At 44.7% G+C, this 21,510-nt stretch overlaps 1 protein-coding gene and 1 long non-coding RNA gene across 2 annotated transcripts in view; one reads left to right on the top strand and one right to left on the bottom strand.

Annotated features, from left to right (window-relative positions):
- LOC102447214 (transient receptor potential cation channel subfamily V member 6) overlaps positions 1-4,846 on the bottom strand; it is a 46,348-nt gene extending 41,502 nt beyond the window's left edge. Inside the window, exon 1 of the mRNA XM_006111851.3 lies at positions 4,177-4,846. Within this exon, the coding sequence (XP_006111913.1) occupies positions 4,177-4,304 (128 nt within the window). The 5' untranslated portion in view covers positions 4,305-4,846. The remainder of the gene's footprint in view (positions 1-4,176) is intronic.
- A 171-nt stretch (positions 4,847-5,017) lies between these two features.
- On the top strand, positions 5,018-19,607 carry LOC106732319 (uncharacterized). The gene is made up of 4 exons (XR_012896737.1): positions 5,018-5,087; positions 5,664-5,700; positions 19,076-19,187; positions 19,497-19,607. It is a non-coding gene; the product is annotated as an uncharacterized LOC106732319 (long non-coding RNA).
- The last annotated feature ends 1,903 nt before the right edge of the window (positions 19,608-21,510 follow it).

The following is a 21,510-nucleotide window of genomic DNA, read 5'->3' on the forward strand; positions in this document are numbered from 1 at the left end:
TTTCCCTATTTCTGTGCGGTAATTTCCACATCCCAATATAATTTGAAACTTTTCTACCTTTAAGCACATTTCTCTCTCTTCTGTAATATTACCTCAATGTAATATTTTATATTAAAGACTTGATCAAATTCAGTGGTACTTTATTCAGCAGCTAGGAGATTAAGCTCTCTCTAAGGGCTACCTTTTTGTTCTGTGATTACACAGTGCTTAGTAGTGTGGTCTTGCTCTCTCACCAGGGCTCCCAGGTGCTATTTTACTACAGATTAAACCTCTCTAGTCCAGCACTTTCTGGTCCAGCAACATCCATGGTCTGGCTAACATGATTTTAGTTAGCTGGATGTCTACTTATCAGGGGTGTGGCCAAGAGTCAGGACTTTTAGTCTGACTTTCAGTACCATAAAGTTTGTTTACAGCCACCAGTTCTGGCTCTCAGTGTTCTGTGCTGTTATTTAGCTCTAATTTACCCCTACATGTCTCTAAGAGCTCAGTAAACAGTGGAAGTGTTGGTAATGCTGCTTGACCATACTGACCTCCCATGGTTTGGCAAATTCTTTGGTTCAGAACCAGTCAGGTCCCAAGGGTGCCGAACCAGAGAGGTCCAACACACACTACTACTATTACTACCACTATTGTGAGAGAATAAAGTTTTTAAGATGAGATTTAGGGTTTCTCTCCATGAAGAAAGTGACTGAAAGAAATCTAGTGGTATAGCTATGTCAGTATAAGGGTATGTCTACACTACAAAGTTAATTCGAACTAACAGACGTTAGTTCGAATTAACTTTGATAGGCGCTGCACTAGCGCTCCGCTAGTTTGAACTTAATTCGAACTAGCGGAGCGCTTAATTCGAACTAGGTAAACCTCATTCTACGAGGACTAACGCCTAGTTCGAATTAGCTAGTTCGAATTAAGGGGTGTGTAGCCACTTAATTTGAACTAGTGGGAGCCGAGCCTTCCCCAGCTTTCCCTGGTGGCCACTGTGGGCACCACCAGGGAAACTCGTCTGCCCCCCTCCCGTCCCTGGAGCCCTTAAAGGGCTGGCTATGGTGCCCGTGCCAGGTGCAAGCCTGCCAGCACCCAGCCAGCAGACCCTGCACCTGGCACGGGATGAGCCAGCCACCCGCTGCCACCCAGCCCTCCGCCTCTTCTCGGGACCAGGCTGGCGGCTCCCGGGAGCCTGCCCAGGTCCGCGAGAGGCGGGCGCCCACCTGGTCTAGTGCGGAGATCGTGGACCTCATCCAAGACCTCCGCACTAGGCACAGGAAAGTGGCCGTCTAGGGCAGGATAGCTGCCAGCCTTGCCACCCGGGAGCAGGTTTCCATGAAAATCAAGGTAGTCCAGTGAGACCCCCGACCCTGAGCCCTGAGCTTAGAATGGCCGTACTGGGTCAGACCAAAGGTCCATCTAGCCCAGTAGCCTGTCTGTCGACAGCGGCCAACCCTAGGGACCCTGGAGGGGATGGACCAAAGACAGTGACCAAGCTATTTGTCTCGTGCCATCCCTCTCCAGCCTTCCACAAACCTTGCGCAGGGACACCACTCCTACCCCCTGGCTAATACCACTCCATGGACCCAACCTCCATCACTTTATCTCACTTCTCTTTAAACTCTGTTCTAGTTGTAGCCTTCACAGCCTTCTGCAGCAAGGAGTTCCACAGGTTGACTATTTGCTTTGTGAAGAAGAACTTTCTGTTGTTAGTTTGAAGCCTGTTACCCATTCATTTCATTTGGTGTCCTCCAATCCTTCTATTATGAGAACTAATGAAGAACTTTTCTTCATGCACCCTCTCCACCCCACTCATGCTTTTATAGACCTCTATCCTATCCCCCCTCTGTCTCCTCTTTTCTAAGCTGAGAAGTCCCAGTCTCTTTAGCCTCTCTTCATATGGTACCTGTTCCAAACCCCTCATCATTTTAGTTGCCCTCCCCTCTCCCACCCTCTCTCTTCCCCTCTCCCACCTCCTTTTCCCAGTTTCCCTGAGTTTTGTTCAATAAAGAGAGTTTCTATTTTTGAACACGTGTCCTTTATTTTGTACATCAGGAAGGGGGGCTAGGCAGGGGTAAGTGGAAGGAGGTGAGGGAGGAATGGGGTACGAGCCCCCGATGGGGAGGACTGGGGTGGCTCTGTGGGCTTCTCGGGATGGAAGCTCTCCTGAAGCCCCTTGATTGACCCCCCCCCTCTAGATGGCAGCCTGCGGCAAGTGCAGCCGGGCTGATGGCCGAGTGCTGTGATGTGCCCAGTGTGGGCACTCAGGGCAATCCAAGCCAGGACTGCTTTGCAAGCGAGGAACCCCTGAGAACTGTGTGTCCGGGGTGGAGGTCGGGTCCCTTTAAGCACAGCCCTCGGCTAGCCTGAGACAGCAGCTCCACGCTCTAAGTCCTACTCTGATGCCCTGCCAGCACTGCTTCCGGCCATCCTTAACCTCAGTTCAGGGTCCACTCAGTGTGGACATGCTAGTTCGAATTAGCAAAACGCTAATTCAAACTAGTTTTTAAGTCTAGATGCACTAATTCGAATTAGCTAAGTTAGCTAAGTTAGTTCGAATTAGTGCTGTATTGTAGACATACCCGAACTTCCTCTGAAGACTATGCTAGAGTTGCTTATATTGCTTTGAAAGTTACATTAGCTGTATAAACAGGTATCAAAAAGGAAGTAATGGCCACATCCCATCACAACTATCCAATGTGTGCATTTGGAAGGGATAAGTCAGTTTGGATCTCTGTGAACATTCAGAAATTATGCATGAAGGGATCTTAAATAGGTGATTATAAAAAATGAGCTCTCCAAAGATACTAGAGCTTTCTAAGTGAATGTATAAACATATTGGCCTAAAGACTATCATCTCTGTAAGGTCTGTTATCCAAAGATCTCACAACTGCACAGTGCACCAAGATGCACAGTGCACCCGTCACTCCATTGCTGAAATGCTCCTGCATCTCTGCATACAGCAAGCAGCAAAACTGCAGCAAAGGGCCAGATCCAATATTTACTACGGTGATGGGCACTATACAGATAGAAGCTCCAAGCACCTGTAAGTTACCCTGGAGAGGAAGATCAGGCCCATTGCTGCTCTGCACCTCTGCCTTTGCCTAGTGGGTGCAAAACATGAATCTGATCCAATAGTGTTTTAATTCCCTGGGGCACAAGTGCCTGCGCAGGGACAGGATAACAATGAATTAGATCTGTTGTGTTCAGAGAGAAAAGAAATACAAAGGGCCTTAGTAGGAAGCAATTCCTTTGAAACAAGCACGAATACACACAATTAGTGAAGTACATGCATTTCATGCTGATGTTTCATAAGGTGTTTTGCACAAAAATGCTTCCCATATCCACATGACCTTTCTGAATTGGAGCATGAGAAAAAGCATAAACGGCAAATTTTTAAGCAAGTGAAATCAGTACCTGAGAAAGCAAGGAACAGATTGTACTAATGGTCGGGGGGTATCAGGCACTATGAATAAATCCTCGCATTCAGTTCTTGTACCTACATGCAGCTTGATATTGACTTTCAGCAACCTAATGGCTAGCTCCTATTTAAGCTCCATTTCCCACAGTTATGTGTAAGAAGGCCCCACACCTATCCTACAGCCCCGTTATTACAGCTTTGTGAACCCCAATCAGTTGTCCTTTCAATCCTGCCCTACAGACACTACCCTGGCTATTCTAGTGCACAATTCTGCCGATACATCGCTGTCTTAACCGATTTTCTCTTTAATCTTTTCCATCCTATTTGGAATAAATTTTGTTATGTGCACTGAGGCATGTATGAATTTGCACTACCAGAAGAAGCACACATCTAGCAGTGGGCGCTCTGCTAATCAATTGGGCCATACTGGAATCTCTTCTGAGTTGCTGCACAAGCACACAACTTACAAGGAACACTGTCTACCACATCCTCTGCTATTCTAGAAATTGCATATTGTTCCCAGTTCTGCAGTAGGTTCTATACAGTGCATTCATGCAGACTAAACTGAGAACCACTAAACTCATCTCACCAACAAGCAGAGATAAAATGTGAACTCCAGAGATATTCCTCCTTAAAAACAAAATATGAAAGAGAGAGGGCCGGGGGGCGGGGGAGGTTAGTCAGAAATGCCTGGACAAGGACACAAACAAGCTTCAACAAAGAGAGGAGCACGGGTAGGAGGAATGGCAAGAAAGTGAGTGGCACTGTACCTTTTCTGCTGCAGCATGTGGATTTCATCCAGACGACGAACCCAGGATTTTTTGCCCTGTAACTTGTGGCGGAGCCTGTTCCAGAGCTGGATAAAGGGTTTCCTATTCCCAGGCAGAGGCAATCCCATTGCTTGTTCCTTTCTCCTTCTTTTTTTCAGCTGGAGCAGCCTTCTATGCCAAAGCAGAAGCCAGCAGCCTTCACCCAAAGAGATTTAAGGCAGACTCACTGAATGGCCCTGGGCTGACCTCTTTTCACTGTTTATTCACTCTGCCCAGAGTGTCCTGTGCAAAGCTAGCTCAGATGCATTCTCTAGAAAGAAAAATGTAACCCCTCTGGATAGTAGGCTATCCTGGCTACCTCCCGCATCAGAATAAAACAAGACAAAAAGAGCAGCCAGTTGTTCTCCAAAATAACTCACCCCCAAAGTGTCTGATGGAGACAGACACTTGGGATCCTATGCTTCAGGTGCTCTGACCCTGCACAGTTGCTGAACAATAGCTAAGTCTTCAACTCCTACTATGTCTTTTTCATTTCTAAGACCTAAGATTTAGAGATGTTTCCTCCTTATCCACCCCGGCCACCTATGGTGAGGTGCATCTGAGCAGTGAAACCTGGGAATAGACAGAGAGCTACGCAGATCAGGCAGAGAAGCACCTAGCTCTGTGAGCATGTGAGAGTGTGTCCTGAAAGATACTAGCTGCCAGGAAGGCAATGCAAAGTAAGCCACACCTCCCAACTCTCCTCTCTGCAAATCACATCAGAGACATAGCTTGTGTTTAAGGAGCTGGCCTGCCTCATCCCAAGTCCCCACCTCTCCCTCTCTCTCTCTCTCTCTCAGACGCGCGCGCGCGCACACACACACACAAACACACACAAACACAATCATGTCAATCTCCAAATCTTTTAAGAGGTGAGAGAAGAGTTTAAAGATATTTGTACGGAAAGACTTGAGCCTCTGGACTTTCCCTCTTCCTTTTCCTCTTCTTTTCATTTCTGCATTCTCTCTTAGTTCCTCTCTCTGCCTTGTTTTGTCAATAAAATGTATTTAGAAGGGGAGTGAAATTACCAGTTGGAAAGAAACATGAAGGGACTGTTTAAGCTTGGGATATTGATAAGCAGAAGCCACGCTGGGTGAGTACGGATTATTACCTGAGAGTAAAGAAACTATGGGTCAAACCCTGATCCATAAAGACAATGGGAGTTTTGCCATTTTTTTTTCAGTAGAAGCAGGACTGGGCCCTTTGTTTTTACTTGGGCTATATTCCCATTCAAGTCAGTGGGGATTTTGTCTGAGAAAAGTTTGAAGGACTTGGCATTGAACATTAATCAGAACCATCAGAAGCAGAAATCTAAAATCTAAAGAGGGAGGCTGTGGGGAAGAAAGTGAATGAATCACCAAAATAACCCAAGGAAGGAGGAACAGGGATTCATCTGCAGGAGCTGATGCAGGTGACCTAACATGTCTTTCTGATCTCTTAACTCCTAGGATTCGCTGAATCTTGCAGTCTAACTGACCTAGAAAGGTATGTCTACACTGTACCGTTATTTTGAGATAACTAGTGTTATTTCGAAATAACAATGTGAACATCTACACAGCCATTCCATTATATCAAAATAATTTTGAAGTAACAGATGGCTAATTCAGAAATCAGTAAACCTCATTCTACGAGGAATAACGCCTATTCCAAAATAGCTGTTTTGAAATAAGGGTTGTGTAGATGCTCCACTGCTGCTATTTCGAAATAGCCCCTCACCAAGGCCATTCTAACTTATTCTCCCCCGGTGTCTCCTGGGGCTCTAAATCAAGATAGCACATCTACCTTAGGGAAGCCTGCCTCAGACTAATTTTGAGGCTTCTCTGCAGTGTAGATGTGCTATTTTGGAATAAGCTATTTAGGAATAACTATTCTGGAATAGCTTATTCCAAAATAACTGCGAAGCATAAAATCATCACTGATGAAACTGCATATGACATAAGAATTGGTGAAGTGTTAAATATTGAGAAGTCCTTGACACAGAGAAATCTGGATTGCTTGATAAACTAGTGACTATCAGACAATATGGCTGTGTCTACATTGGCACCCCTTTCCAGAAAAGGGATGCTAATGAGACACTTCGGAATTGCAAATGCCGCGGGGGATTTAAATATCCCCCGCAGCATTTGCATGAACATGGCTGCCGCTTTTTTCCGGCTCGGGGTTTTGCAGGAGAAAAGCTCCAGTCTAGACGGGATCTTGCGGAAAATAAGCCCTTTTCTGGAAGATCCCTTATTCCTACTTGAAAGTAGGACATTGGACTAGATGATCACAATGATCCCTTCTGGTCTTGGAATTTACTAATCTCTGAATTTTGGGGGGGAGGGAGCATTCATTACTCACTGCAGTGAGGGCTCAGAGATTAATGCTGGCCTGGAGAGAGCTGGAGGTGGGAGACTGTAGCCTTTGGATAATTAAATCAAAGTGCACACCCCTCCTGCTTTTCCTGAAAAGTGGGAGAGGTAGGTGAACCAGGACTGAAATTAGATAGGGTTCTTAGATATCAATATGAGAGGTACCTTATAAATATCTAAGATAGATAGATAGATAAGTCCCCATTTTGTTGAGTTGCTCTCTCCACCCCCTCTGTTGGGTTTACTGGCTCTTGTTGCATAGCTGGCATTCTCTCTGTGGGGTGAGGGAGGGCTGTCATACCTGCAAGCTAACAATCAGAAGGACTCTAGTGTGTAAATGTTACACCTCCAATTTAAATAGTTAAACCCCATGATGACTGTACAGCCACCACAAGCCAGAAATGGGAAAGGACCCTTTCTCTGTCTCTGTCTGTCTCTCTCTCTCTGTCTCTTTCTCTCTGGGGGTTTTCCCTGTGTTGTGTAGGGAAAATGTGTCCCTTTTGAGCAATGGAGGGAAAAGATATGTAATTGTATAAGCAGTGCCGTCGTGCTGCCCAAGGTCATAGTGAAGGGCGGGCAGTGGAGTGTGATGATGTGGTTTCTTCAAAAGGTGATGTGGCTAGGTAACAGATAGCAGTATACATTCCTTCCCAATGCTGTTCCACACAGCTCAAAGTGAGTCCACAATGCAGTGAGTCCACAATGCAGCTATGGATGAAAGCAGATAAAAACATATATAGCAGTGGTCCCCAATGAGGTGCCCGCTGGGCCATTTCTGTGCACCCACCAAGTGATCGGGGCCAGCCCCACCCCCGGGCACGTGGCGCATGGGCAGTTCCGGCCCCTGGGTGCGCAGCGTATGGGCAGCCCCGCCCCCGGGTGCACGGCGCAAGGGCTGTGCCAGCCCCAGGCACACAGCGTATAGGTGGTGCCGGCCCCTGGGCACGCAGCAGAGGCGTGGCGCTGGCCCTGGGCACATAGCAGATGGGCAGCCCCATACCTGGGCGCACGGCGCATGGGCTGTGCCGGCCCCGGGCGTGCAGCGTATGGGCGTCCCCGCTCCTGGGCACGTGGCACAGGAGCGGCGTCGGCCCTGGGCGCATGGCGTATGAGTAGCCCCATCCCTGGGTGTACAGCACAGGAGCGGCGCCGGCCCCGGGAGTGCGGCGCATGGGTGGTGCTGGCACCGGGTACGCGGCGTATGGGTGGTGCTGGCACCGGGTACGCGGCGTATGGGTGTCCCCGCCCCTGGGTGCCCGGCAGCCCCAAAAGATTGGGGACCACTGATATATAACATCTGCAGACTAGAAACACTTACTAGCTCAGTCATTCTCTCTCTCTCGCTCTCTCTCTCTCTGGGTATGTCTACACTACCCCGCTAGTTCGAACTAGCGGGGTAATGTATGCATACCGCACTTGCTAATGAAGCCCGGGATTTGAATTTCCCGGGCTTCATTAGCATAAGCGGGGAGCCGACATTTTTAAATCCCCGCTGGTTCGAACCCCGTGCAGCGCGGCTACACGGGGCTCGAACTAGGTAGTTCGGACTAGGTTCCTATTCCGAACTACCGTTACTCCTTGTGAAACGAGGTGTACCGGTAGTTCGGAATAGGCACCCTAGTCCGAACTACCTAGTTCGAGCCCCGTGTAGCCGCGCTGCACGGGGTTCGAAGCAGCGGGGATTTAAAAATGGCAGCTCCCCGCTTATGCTAATGAAGCCCGGGAAATTCAAATCCCGGGCTTCATTAGCAAGTGCGGTATGCATACATTACCCTCCTAGTTCGAACTAGGAGGGTAGTGTAGACATACCCTCTCTCTCTCTCTCTCACACACACACACACACACACACACACACACACACACACGGAGCTGATTATTCAGCTCCAAACACACTTGAGCTAAATAAGAATTCCAACAATAATTGTAGATCTCTTATCCCTTTTTTTGTGGCTCAGCCATTGGAGGGCATTGTGAGATGCAACAGCCAGACATTGCAAGAGGGCATTTTTATTAATTACAGCAGTGGATGTGGTAAAGGCGAATTAGCAGCATGGACAATAGATGGAAGCTGGCCACACCATGCAAGAACATTGTAGAGGCCAACGCTGGTTGCCAGACAAAAAGTTGTGAAGGCCTTTATGGGTGAAGATAGGCTGCAGAGCAAATATAACAGTGATGTCCTGGCAAGGTGGCACACAACACAATGCCCTGAGCAAGCTGTAATGACAAGAGTGGATGGTGATTGTGTGCTGGCACACATTCAGATCCTCTGTCATTTGTGGGAGGCACAATCAGTGTTGTGTACAGCAAACCCAGAACAATCCTGGCCTTGTAAGCAAGTGGACCAGCACAGGTAAGTCCGTAGAGATGGTACTGTTTTGTCGAGAAGCAAATGAAAAACAGAGATACTTGCAACAAGGCCAGAGAATGGTCCTTTGCTCACGTCTGCTACAAGTTAAGAGGAACTGTAAAATCCCACTGACCACTGAGAACATGCTGTTTAGTAAAGGGCTGTGTCTACACTGGCCACTTATTCCGGAAAATCAGCTGCTTTTCTGGAATAACTTGCCAGCTGTCTACACTGGCCCCTTGAATTTCCGCAAAAGCACTGACGATCTACTGTAAAATTGTCAGTGTTTTTCCGGAAAAACTATGCTGCTCCCGTTCGGGCAAAAGTCCTTTTCTGGAAAACTGTTCCAGAAAAGGGCCAGTGTAGACAGCACAGTAGTGTTTTCCGCAAAAAAGCCCTGATCGCGAAAATGACGATCGGGGCTTTTTTGCGGAAAAGGGCGTCTACATTGGCACGGACGCTTTTCCGGAAAAAGTGCTTTTCCAGAAAAGCATCCTGCCAATGTAGACGCGCTTTTTCCGGAAATACTTATAACGGAAAACTGTTCCATTTTAAGCATTTCCGGAAAAGGGTGCCAGTGTAGACGTAGCCATGTTGTCTTGCCATGGTTACAACAGTCCTTCTGCAGTCTTCTACACAGGGTGTGCATCTGTCACCACCACCAATTGCAGCCTATTCATAAGTCATATGGAGCACTAACTGAGCAGCTATTCCCATTCTTGTTTTCGTGCATCCAGTCTTGCTATGTGTGGAGTTGCACTATAGGAGCTAATCAATCCCACTGTTTTCCATTCCAGTGAGAGGAAACGCAGCTTTACATCAGTGGACTGGGAGTCAAAAGTTTTACTTTTTACTATTAACTGTGACACTGACTCACGGAAGACCTTGCACAAGTCATTTCCCTTTGCTGTGCCTTAGTTTTCTCAGCAGTAAAATATTTCCCTTAATCTCAGGGGTATTGAGAGGCTAATTATTGGGCTCAAAGGGCCTATTCTATACCCAAGTTAGAATACTCTACAGCCAACCTGAGTGCCAGGTACTATCCTAGAGCAAATTGGACCCTTGTCTCTTAAAATCGATTTCAGTGTTGTCATAAGACAACATCAGGATCATGTCTGCTTGCAGCATGATAGAGGAATACTAGAGCCTGTGCCACTGGATATTGACCACCGATAGGAACTGAGGCCAATGGAGGAGGCAGTTTTATTGTCTTGACTGTAATAAAAATATCATTGATGCCAGCATATGCAAATTAAATTAACATGAGTCATTCACTATAGGGTATGGATTCCTTTTGTCACTAAATGCCTCTGACCCCTGCTTTCCTTCTTCTCACAAAATTCCTGTTGACTTCAGTGGGATTTTTGAGTGCCCAAGGAATGCAGGATTGGTTCCAAGCCAGAATGAGAGCTCTCTTTCTCTCTTTCTCCTTTCACTCACTGTCCATACATCTCCCTAGGAGTATGGAAGAAATGCAAGAGGGAAGAGATGTTTCAAATATTACTCCAAAGAGGAAAGGGTTTATTTTCCTACAAGAATCTGCAATGTGACGAGCAGCTAATGGGCATGATGGAGGATATTACTAGAGCAGGCCAGTACGCAGGGCAGGTGTGAACACTCCCCTCCATGCTCCTCTGAGTAAGCATGAGCATGGGTACTGTGTTGCCCCAGCCTCCCTTTCCCAGTGCTCCAGCTGGCCGGGAGAAGGCAGAAGCAGCACATTGCCCCAGTCTCCCACCCCCATGCTCTGGCCAGACGGCTGAGGGAAGTCTGGGGCTGTTTTCCTCCCCTCCCCGCTTCCAGGAGCAAGGCCGGGGCAGGGTGGGGCAGCCACCAGCACCTCCCATGGCTCACACCCACTACCCCACACAAATTCCTGTGTACAGGCCTGTAGAGGGAAGGAGGCTATTCATCTACGGAAGAAGCTATGTGTAGCTACATCAATGGTCTCCAACCTTTTTAAGCACGAGATCACTATTTGAATTCAAGAGCAATCCAAGATTTACCTCAAACTCAAATACCCTTGCCCCGCCTCCCTCCCACCCCTTCTCCGAGACCCTGCCCACACTCACTCCATCCTCCCTCCCTCTCCCACCCTCCCTCACTTTCCCCAGGCAGGGGCAGAGGGTTGGGGTACAGGCTCTGGTCTTGGATTAAGGGATTTGGAGTGTGAGAGGGGCTCTGAGCTAAGCCTGGGGCAGGCAGTTGGGGTGCCAGAGGAGGGTCTAGGTGCAGACTCTGGGAGGGTGTTAGGATGCAGGGGTGCTCAGGGCTAGGGCAAGGGCTTAGGGTGCAGGAGGGGTTCATGCCTGGGGTAGGGTTTTGTGATGTAGGCACCAGCTGGGCCCTGCTTACCTCACGGGGCTTCTGGGTGGTGGTGCAGTGGGGCTAAGGCAGGCTCACCCCTGTCCTGGCCCTTCACTACTCCCAAAGGCAGCCAGCAAACCCCCTCCATCCCAAGCTCTATTGTGCCCCCTCTCTGCTCTGTGGAGATAGGATACAAGAAGGAAAGAGGGGCACCCTGATATCAGCACCCCTCATCTCCCTTCCCTGCCCGGAACAGAAAGCAGAGGCTCCTGAGGGGAATAGCTCCAAGGCAAAGGGCAGGAGATGTGCAGCAGTAGTGGGAGGAAGGGCAGCTAAAGTGCTGTGCTTGATCGCCTCTTGGCCAAACCAGTCAGGATCACCTGTCAGAGGCTCCAAGATCTACCAGTAGATCTCAATCTACTGGTTGGTTACCACTGATCTATATGCTGCAAGAGTCTCTCTTATAGCTCCTGAAGAAACTTAGATCATTGTTAAACACAGAACAGACCATGTAGTAACTGATGGTATTAGCAGAACTTGCTTGTGATGAAAGCATAGAATAGATTCTAATTTTGGTAAATTTACATTCTTTTGTGGTTTACTTAGATGTAACTTTAACTTTTCTCCCCAATCCATGCCACTCACCTGATAGACACAGGAGGCTCTTTGTCTCCATAACAATACCTTGCACTTAGAACAGGTTTTACATCTTCAAAGCACTGAGCAGTCATTTGACTAATATTCACATCATCTCTGTGGCATAGTCACACCCATTCTGCACTTGCAAAAACTGGGGTGCTGTAAAGTCAAGTGACTTGCCCTAGATCAGGTTGAGAGTATGGAGTATGGAGAAAGCATGATTAGGGCTGTTGGCTCCCAGTCCTGTGCTCTGTCCACTTTCTAGAGCCCTCTTTCTTTTACTTCCTCTTTCACATTCTCTTGTTCCCCTCCTTTCTGAATTTCTCCTTCATCTTCAACTTGCTTGAAACAGGATTTATTTTGTTTGTGATCAAAATCACCAGCACATTCCATCTCACACCTCTTACAAGTTTCCTTTTAGATGGTGGCTATTTCACAAATCATGAGAGAGAGAGAGAGAGAGAGAGAGAGAGCCCTTCCAGAGTGAGCACTGTATAAGCAAGGGAATGTTTCAGACAGTCAGGGATATGGTGCCACCTTCAGAAAACAAGTGAAAGTGCAGCCTATAAGTTATTTAGATCATTTCTTCAGGTTTTGATTTACACTGCAATTTTTACCATGATAGAGGATAGTGTTACAACACAATAGTACCTCAATCAAGTTATAGCAGCTTATTTAAGCATCAAGTCACGTTATGCTCCTGTAAAAAATATTCAAAGCATAAAATATGTATTGCAGTAAACCAAAACAATGTAGTGTACAAAGCCTGCAACCTAGATCCCTTAACTCCATTCATATGAAGAAGTGGGTTGTACCCATGATACCATGATACCATCTACAGTTTTGTGTTAGTCTCTAAGGTGCTGCAGGACTATTTGCTGTTTTTAAAGTTTTTTTAGAGATTCTAAGACAAGCATGCTAATAATACTTTATTTACAAAATTTCATCTTGAGGGGTCCAAGAGTGGTATATGCACATAGATCATTCACTTCACCAACCACCAGTAAAGTGCAACTATCCTGACATGGAGTCTGGCAGCAGTTGAACAATGCCAAATACATAACAGTTTAGGTTAGGACTTGAAGAAGCAACTTGTATCCAATTGAAAATCCTAGAGGAATTTGATGAAGCTATAATTACAAGATTCCAAAGTAGTCTTGTAGACTTTAAGGTTAGAAGGAACCATCACGATCATCTAGTCTGACCACAGAACCTTACACACTCACTCTTGAAAAAGCCCCTAATCTCTGGCTCAGTTACTGAAATCCTCTACTCATAGTTTAAAGACTTCAAGCTACAGAGAATTCACCCTTTTCTTTTAGTTTAAACCTGCAAGTAATCCATGCCACATGCTGCAGAGTAAGGCAAAAACAAACAAACAAACAAAAAAAAAAACCTTAGTCTATCTGCAGTTAAGACAATAATCTTAAGGTCTGTTGAGAGTTAAAAAAAATCAATTTTGTAAAAAAGCTTTGAACTGTCACGCCAACAGAATAGTTAGGAACATGAGAAAAGGGTAAACATTTTACAAAGAAAATAACAAACAAAACAAAATCCAAACCCCAGCTCTCCTAGGGTTGATATTTATTGCAGTCAAATGTTAAGTGTTTGTGCTTTCCAATTTGAGTAGGAGATTGTTTTTATCCATGAATGTTCAATTTCAGAGATCAGCTCTTTGGGAGATTCATAGGATGCACAGGTGTTTAATTTCCCTGATGCTGATAAAAGTAAGAGCATTTCGAGCTCCTTTTCTCAGTGATTATATACAATCTATTAATAGTTTCTTAAATTAGTTGGGGCAAGTGCCATTACTTAAATTGTTTAAAACTAGACTGGACAAAGTGCTGGAAAATAGATTGTAAGGACAAACTTTTCCCTGGGCTGGGAGCTTGGGAGGATAGGGTTTGAGATAGGAAGATATTGAATAGGTTGTTTTCTCCTTTCATAGATATGACTCCAGAAATTCTCCAGGTAATCAGCCCCCTGCAGCTTCTAATAAGCCTTACATTTTCATATTGCTGTGGTGCAAATGATTTTTATTCATTGTATTTCAGTATTTTAGTTTCTTTAGTATTTTGGGGATGCTGCAAATGGTAGTGCTAGTGATGCAATAGAGAGCACCCATGTCAGAGTCAGCACTGAAGTAATAACATAGTATAATACTAGACAGTTCTATATTTGAAGGTGGCTTAGTAGGGGCTTCTCCCTGATTCCGTATTGATTTTAATGCCTCACCATAGTGGTAGGGAGCACCGCACAGTCTAGTATTCTACAAACCTAGTTCAGGCTGACTCACAGAGTTACAGACACTGACTACAGACTCACCAACATGCCTCCCTACTGTACTGAAGTTATTTATGGAAGTATCCAGTCCAAGTGTCTTGCTCTGACGTACATAGCTATAAGACCCAATGAGATGACAGCTCAGGGGTGGCAGATTGCAATATGGCATACCAGTTCATATTCCTTGCAACCCCTCTCTTTGCTGCACCAAGAAGTGATTTACTGCCCTCTAGTGGGGTGATGAGAGTACCAGCTCATGGTTTTATCATGTTTGTCTTCAAAGTGTGGTTAAGGTCCATAAAATGATAGCTGTTTAAAAATGGCACTTTCTTATTCAACATATCTGCTACCACTGTGTCTGACTTATACCTGGGCCAACTACACTGACTCAAATATATTTTTGCTCCTGATGGAACCATAGAGCCACCAATCTGCACATCCTAAACTCAAAACTCCTGTCATCTGAAGAAGTGGGCTGTGCCCACGAAAGCACATGATTCCATCTACATGTTTTGTTAGTCTATAAAGTGCTACTAGACCTTTTGTTGTTTTTTAAGTTTATCAAAATTCAATAGTTGCAGTTAGGGTTGCCAGTTTTGGTACATATTCCTAGAAGTTTCATCATATGACATAAGCTTTAAAATCCTGGTGGGTTGGCTCTTCTTCATGCATCATCATGCTAACTGACTGCTGGAACTTAGTGAATTAATCATTGCAAATAAAATTATCAAACAAATTTGGCCCTTGTTTCTGCTCATAAATTAATTGCAAACCTACCCAAATATCTATGACCCTTTTCAGCATTTGCAAATATTTACTGACTTGTTTCAATAAGTAAATTTCATAAATTAGCAGTTTCAGTAAGATGTCTTTGGCCTTTTGCTGTTTGTGGGTCCAACTGGTTATATGTTACTTCTAATGTTTCTAGATCTTAGATGGACAATTGAAACTTTTATAACATAAGAATTATGATTTACATAAGAATATAAGAACAGACATAATGGATCAGACCAAAGCTCCATCTAGCCCAGTATCCTGACCTCAGACAGTGGCCAATGCCAGATGCCCCAGAAGGAACGAATGAACAGAATAGGCCATCATCAAGTGATCCATTCCCTGTTACCTACTCCCAGTTTCTGACAAACAGAAGTTAGGGACCATTCCTGCCAATCCTGGCTAATAGCCATTGATGGTCCTATCCTCCATGAATTTATCTAGTTCTTCTTTGAGCCCTGTTATAGTCTTGGTCTTCACAACATCCTCTAGCAAGGTGTTCCACAGGATGACTATGAGTTGCAGGAAGAAAAACTTCCTTTTGTATGTCTTAAACCTCCTGCCTATTATTTTCATTTGATGACCCATAGTTCTTGTGTTATGGGAACAAGTAAATATCTTTTCCTTATTCACTTTTTCCAAGCCAGTCATGATTTTATAGACCTCTATCACATTCCTCCTTAGTCTCCTCTTTTCTAAAATGAAAAGTCCCAGGCTTTTTAATCTTTCCATTATGGCAGCTCTTCCAAAATTCTAGCAATTTTTAGTTGTGCTTTTCTGAACTTTTTCCAATGCCAATATATCTTTTTTGAGGTGACCACATCTGCTTTCAGTATTTAAGATGCGGATATACCATGGATGGATGTTCTATCCCTTTTAAAATTATTCCTAACATTCTGATTAGCTATCTTCCAATCATTTGGTACAGAAGATTATTTAAAATATAGGTTACAAAAAATCATATTTGAGTTTGATTTATTTCCTGGTGTTAGATACCTTAGGTATTCAGGGTTACAAAAGATTATAAAGTATAACTCCTGTCACAAGTCTGGAATGAATATTTATTTGACTCCAGGTGTAATTCTTACAACCATGACCAATGATTTCAGAAGAAGAAAGCATCCAACAATATACCCAGACAATCCATGCCCTGGACACCTTACTATGTAGGAGACAAATCTTTCCTGATCTGTCCTACCTGGAATGTAAGTCTCATGTGACATTTTATCCAATGCCTGAAACTGTCACCAATTCTCCTAGCCTGTAGATTATCCATAATCATAGAACCATAGAATCATGGTATCATAGGATTGGAGGTCATCAAGTCCAATCCCCTGCCCAAAGCAAGACCAGCTGAACTAAATCATCCTAATCAGGGCTTTGTCAAGCCGGGACGTAAAAACTTCTAGGGATGGAGATTCCACCACTTCCCTAGGTAACCCATTCCAGTGCTTCACCACCCTCCTAGGGAAATAGGTTTTCCTAATATCCAACCTAGACCTTCCCACTGCAACTTGAGACTATTGTTTATTATTCTGTCATCTGTCGCCACTGAGAACAGCCTCTCTCCATCCTCTTTTGAATTCCCCTTCAGGTAGTTAAAGGCTCCTATCAAATCCCCCCTCACTCTTCTCTTCTGTAGACTAAATAAGACCAATTCCCTCAGCCTCTTTTCTTAAGTCATGTGCTCCAGCCCTCTAATAGTTTTTGTTGCCCTCCACTGGACTTTTTGCAATGCGCCTAGTACTTCCTTTCTGTAATGGGGTCCCAGAATTAGATACAATACTCCAGATGTGGCCTCGCCAGTGCCGAATAAGGGGGAGAAATCACTTCTCCAAATCTGCTGGCAATGCTCCTCCTATGCTAATTTGCTTTTAGCTTTCTTTGCTACAAGGGCACATTATTGACTCATATCCAGTTTGTCATCTACTGTAATCCCCAGGTCCTTTTCTGCTGAACTGCTGCTTAGCCAGTCAGTCCCCAGCCTGTATCTGTGAACTTGCTGAGGGTACAATCCATCCCCTCATCCAGGTCATTAATAAAATAAAGATATTGAATAAAACCAGCCCCATAAGTGACCCTTGGGGCACACTGCTTGAAACCAACCACCAACCACACATTGAGCTGTTGATCACTACCTGATAAGCCTGACAATCTAGCCAACTTTCTATCCACCTTATAGTCCACTGATCCAATCCATACTTCCTTAATTTGCTGGAAAGAATACTGTGGGAGACCGTATCAAAAGCTTTGCTAAAGTCAAGGTATATCACATCCACTGACTTCCCCATGTCCACAGAGCCAGTTATTTTGTCATAGAAGTCAGGTTGGTCAGGCATGACTTTCCTTTGGTGAATCCATGTTGACTATTCCTGATCACTTTCCCTTCTTCCAAGTGCTTCAGAATGGATTTCTTGAGGAATCCCTCCATGATTTTTCCGGGGACTGAGGTAAGGCTGACTGGTCTGTAGTTCCCTAGATTGTTCTTCCCTTTTTAAATGATGGGCACTACATTTGCCTTTTTCCATTCATCTGAGATCTCTCCCGATCTCCATGAATTTTCAAATATAATGGACAATGACATCTGCCAACTCTCTCAGTACTCTTAGGTGCATTAGATTTGGCCCCATGAATTTCTGTACATCCAGCTTTTCTAAATAGTTCTTAATCTGTTCTTTCTCCACGGAGGGCTGCCCCCTCTTTCCCATATTGTGTTGGCCAGTGCAGCAGTCTGGGTGCTGACCTTGTCTGTGAAAACAGGAGCAAAAAAAAGCATCGAGTACTTCAGCTTTTCCCACATCATCTGTCACTAGGTTACCTCCCTCATCCAGTAAGGGTCCCACACCTTCCCTGATCCACTTAGAAACCCTCCTAACTTTGCCTGGACCCAAGAACACCATGCAATCCATCTCCTTCCTAATCAGATGCCTCCTGGGTTAGGGTACCATAGCAAGGAGGGGTTTCAGTTTGGAGTAAATGTTTGAAGGAAAGGCTTGGTGAGAGTGAGGGAACTAGCAGGGAGGACACAGGGTTGAGTTGGGGGCTCTCTGAGGGTGATGGGAGAGTTGAAAAAATCATATAAAGGTGGGGTTGGAAGAGATCTCAAGAGGTTATCTAGTTCATCCCCCCACGCTGAGGCAGGATCAAGTATACCTAGAAGGAAAGAAAGTTAGGATGCTTGATTATAAGTGATTGTTGCATATGGACTGTCATGTCTATTGCTGAGATGGAGTCACTCCTCACTTCCCAAATCTATGTGGTACCGTAGTAGGGACTTGTGGTTCCTCTTCCTGTAATGCACTGAACTTCCCAGGTGCTCAATTCCTCATGAAAGCGGTTGGGTGGCTGGCATTGGGGGTCCTCATTACCTCCCAGCTTCTAATTCTAAAGTTGTGGAATACATGGCAAATCTACTGGGGCTGCCCCAAACATACTGTAGGTAAATGATTGATGGCCTGTTCCATGGGCCCATCATCCAGACCCAGTGTCTAGAGAGAGACTAGTGTGTTTTTCCATCTGGGCGTCCTCCATTCACTCAAGGACATTTTTCCACACTACATTCTCTGGAGTCACTGAGTTTATCCAGAGACATGCTTAACAAATGCGGTCTCTTCACTCACATCTTCCTCTCTGTCAAATTTATCATGAAGTTATAGTTTTTAGCTCATGAGGCAAGAGTCATTCTAATAGCAACTTTTCCCCTTTAACTCCCTATGTCCTGCGATTGATATGTTAATTTTTATAACTGATGTATCAATCACAGATAAACATTAATTCCTGGTCAATGCTCAGTTAATAGCCATCTAATCTGCTATTCCAATTTCTGCCATTAACAAATAACATTATTGGCTTATCCAAGCCAAATTTTGTTTCCTGTCATAACAGATCTCATCTCTAAAACATCACTGCCTGTTTTTTCCCCCAAACTTCTCTTCATGTGGAAACCTTTCTTTCTATGGCTTTTACCATCCTAATTTTGCTGCTTTTCTCTGAAACTTTTTAATCTATGTCCTTTTTGAGATGATGTAATCAAATCTAAATATAATATCTGAGATATGTTTATGAATTGGTTTATACTACCTACTGGCATTGTATAGACTTTCATTATCCGTGTGGGAAACAAAGTGTGGAAATATTCTCTCTCTCTTTTTTACAGTATTTGGACACACAGAATTCCAAAACGACACAGGAGATTTTCCCCAAGTTACATACCATAATGGAAATTTTCAGCCTCTATGGATCTTCTTTGCCTTGTCCTCTCAGTTAGGGTCAGTCGCTTTTGTCTTTGTCTCCAAGAGTTCTTCTTGTGTTCATCTTTCATGCTGATATCAAATTTCTTCATGGGGTGATGTGTAGAGGGAACGAAGGTGCACATGTCCCCCCCAAACACCATGGGCTGGAGGGATAAAGGGCTTGGTAGCAGCTGGCAGGGCCAGAGTCCCTGGGTATCTGAGGGAATTAGAGGGGCTGGGGGTTTGGTGCCTGCAGCAGGTGTCCAACTGCCCCCCCCCCCCTTCCCACTGGCAGCAGTGGAAGAAGCATACTAATTGCGGCTCCGGTTTTCTCTACTCTCCCAGCGTATCACTCCTGGGAGGGGCGGGACTGGCCCCACACTCACCGGTGAGAATCTGATCAACACAGCCAGGGGAGCAGAATGAGCTGGGGCTGCCACATTGCTCTGCTTCCCATGCCACTGCCGGTGAGGAGAAGAGACCGCTGTTCCTGGTGCCAGGCCCCTGGCCCTGCTAGTTCTCCGGGCTGCATCAGTTGGGGGAAGAGGTGGGGAGGAGTCAGAGACTGGATGGGGGAGGTGGGGCCCAGGGTGTAGGGGTTGTTCAGCCCTTCCCTGGGATGGGGGATGTCATATGGCCAGTGCCCCCTCCACCCATGTCATCCCCCACCAGTCATCCCTGCTTCTTCATATTCTCCTGCTGTGTTCTGAACTACTATTTTCTGGGTCTTCCTTTGATCTTTGGTCTGTGACCACTATACCTTGTTCTCTTTCACCAATATATCCTGTGTCTTGTTGTTTCATGTGACTCAATCATCTCAGTCAATACAAACTCATCTTTGCCTCCTGCATAATAGCTTCTATCATTTCATTGCATAGCCCTGGGGTCGTCCATTATTTTTTGTCAAGGCCCAACTTTCTTGGTCAGGGTGTAGTTTAAGTTCAGATTTCAGAGAAAATAATTTTTAAAAAATAACAATTATGGGGAGTACAGGATCTGTCAAAACAGGGCATTTCTGTTGAAAATGCCCCATCTAAACTGCCGGGTTTTTTTTAAAAGCCCCGTTTTGGAAAAAAGCAGCGGCCGCCATTATGCAAATGAAGCATGGGATATTTAAATCCTGGCTTCATTTGCACTTTTGATACATCTAATTTACATCCCTCTGCTGACAGAGGGGGTAGTTTAGACGTAGCCATAGAGAATGCTTCACTTCAGCCAAAGCTTCTTCTCACTAGTGTTCCACTAGACTTGTTCTTGTCCATGATAGACTAAACATATATGCTCGCCAATTGTTCAACTGCAGGCACCACCGTAGCTGTTCTCTAGGAACTCTGTTGTAAGCCTTCCCTAAAGCCATAAACACTAACTGCAATTCCTTGCATGTCTCCTTGTACTTCTGCGATATTAAGGTGCCACAGGACTCCTTGCCGCTTTCGCGATATTCAGGTTTCAAATACTATATCCTGAACTGGTTGTCACCTACTTGGAGCTCCACTTCCTTACAAAATCTTTTCTCAACAATTTTTTCTAATAATTTTATCATATGAACAATGAACTTGATGGATTGGTAATTACAATATTCTTGCACATCTCCTTCACACTTGAAGATAGAGACTAGTATGCTCTTTTTCCAAGAGGAAACACAAATAGAATATTTCTTTAAAAGTTATTAGCAAAAAAAAAAAAACCTAAACAAACAAACCATAGGGGTATACCATTTTCCAGTATAACTATGATTTATACTACCAAGCAAATATTATAATTATTTCTGTTATTATCTGTTAGCTAATCTTACAGCACTATTATGCGTGCAATTTCTGTAACACTTTTACTACATCTCTAAAGTATTTCAAGATCCATTGATATGAACATTATTATATAAATAAAGCATGCTTTTAATAACAGCATGCTTAGATTATGCACTATTTGACAACCTTAAAAAGTTATAAATAAGTATTCTAATGGAAAAATACCAGGGACACACCTTTTAACTATGGTGAGAATGGAGAGTTTTGAGGTCAGTTGTCATATACTAGGATAAGAAGGTCTCAGGGCAAAAGTGTAATATTACAACATACAGTGAATTTGAACTTGGTTACCTCTATGATTCTGTGCACTCTGGAATGAAGGATCAACCCTGCAACCACCAAAACAAAAAAAACAAAAAAAACCCCACAACCTTTCACTTCCTCCCAAAAAACAATCACCACCTCCACACCCATGCTAGTTGTATCCTGGGGCAAAGCTATGAGGCAAACGTAAACAAACTTAGTATGTATCTGAGCACAGGTATCACACTGATGAGCATAGTACAAATTCCAAGACATATAGATTAGATTAGATATTTAGAGGTCACACT

This window comes from Pelodiscus sinensis, chromosome 1, assembly GCF_049634645.1.
Source record: "Pelodiscus sinensis isolate JC-2024 chromosome 1, ASM4963464v1, whole genome shotgun sequence".
NCBI lineage: Eukaryota > Metazoa > Chordata > Testudines > Trionychidae > Pelodiscus > Pelodiscus sinensis.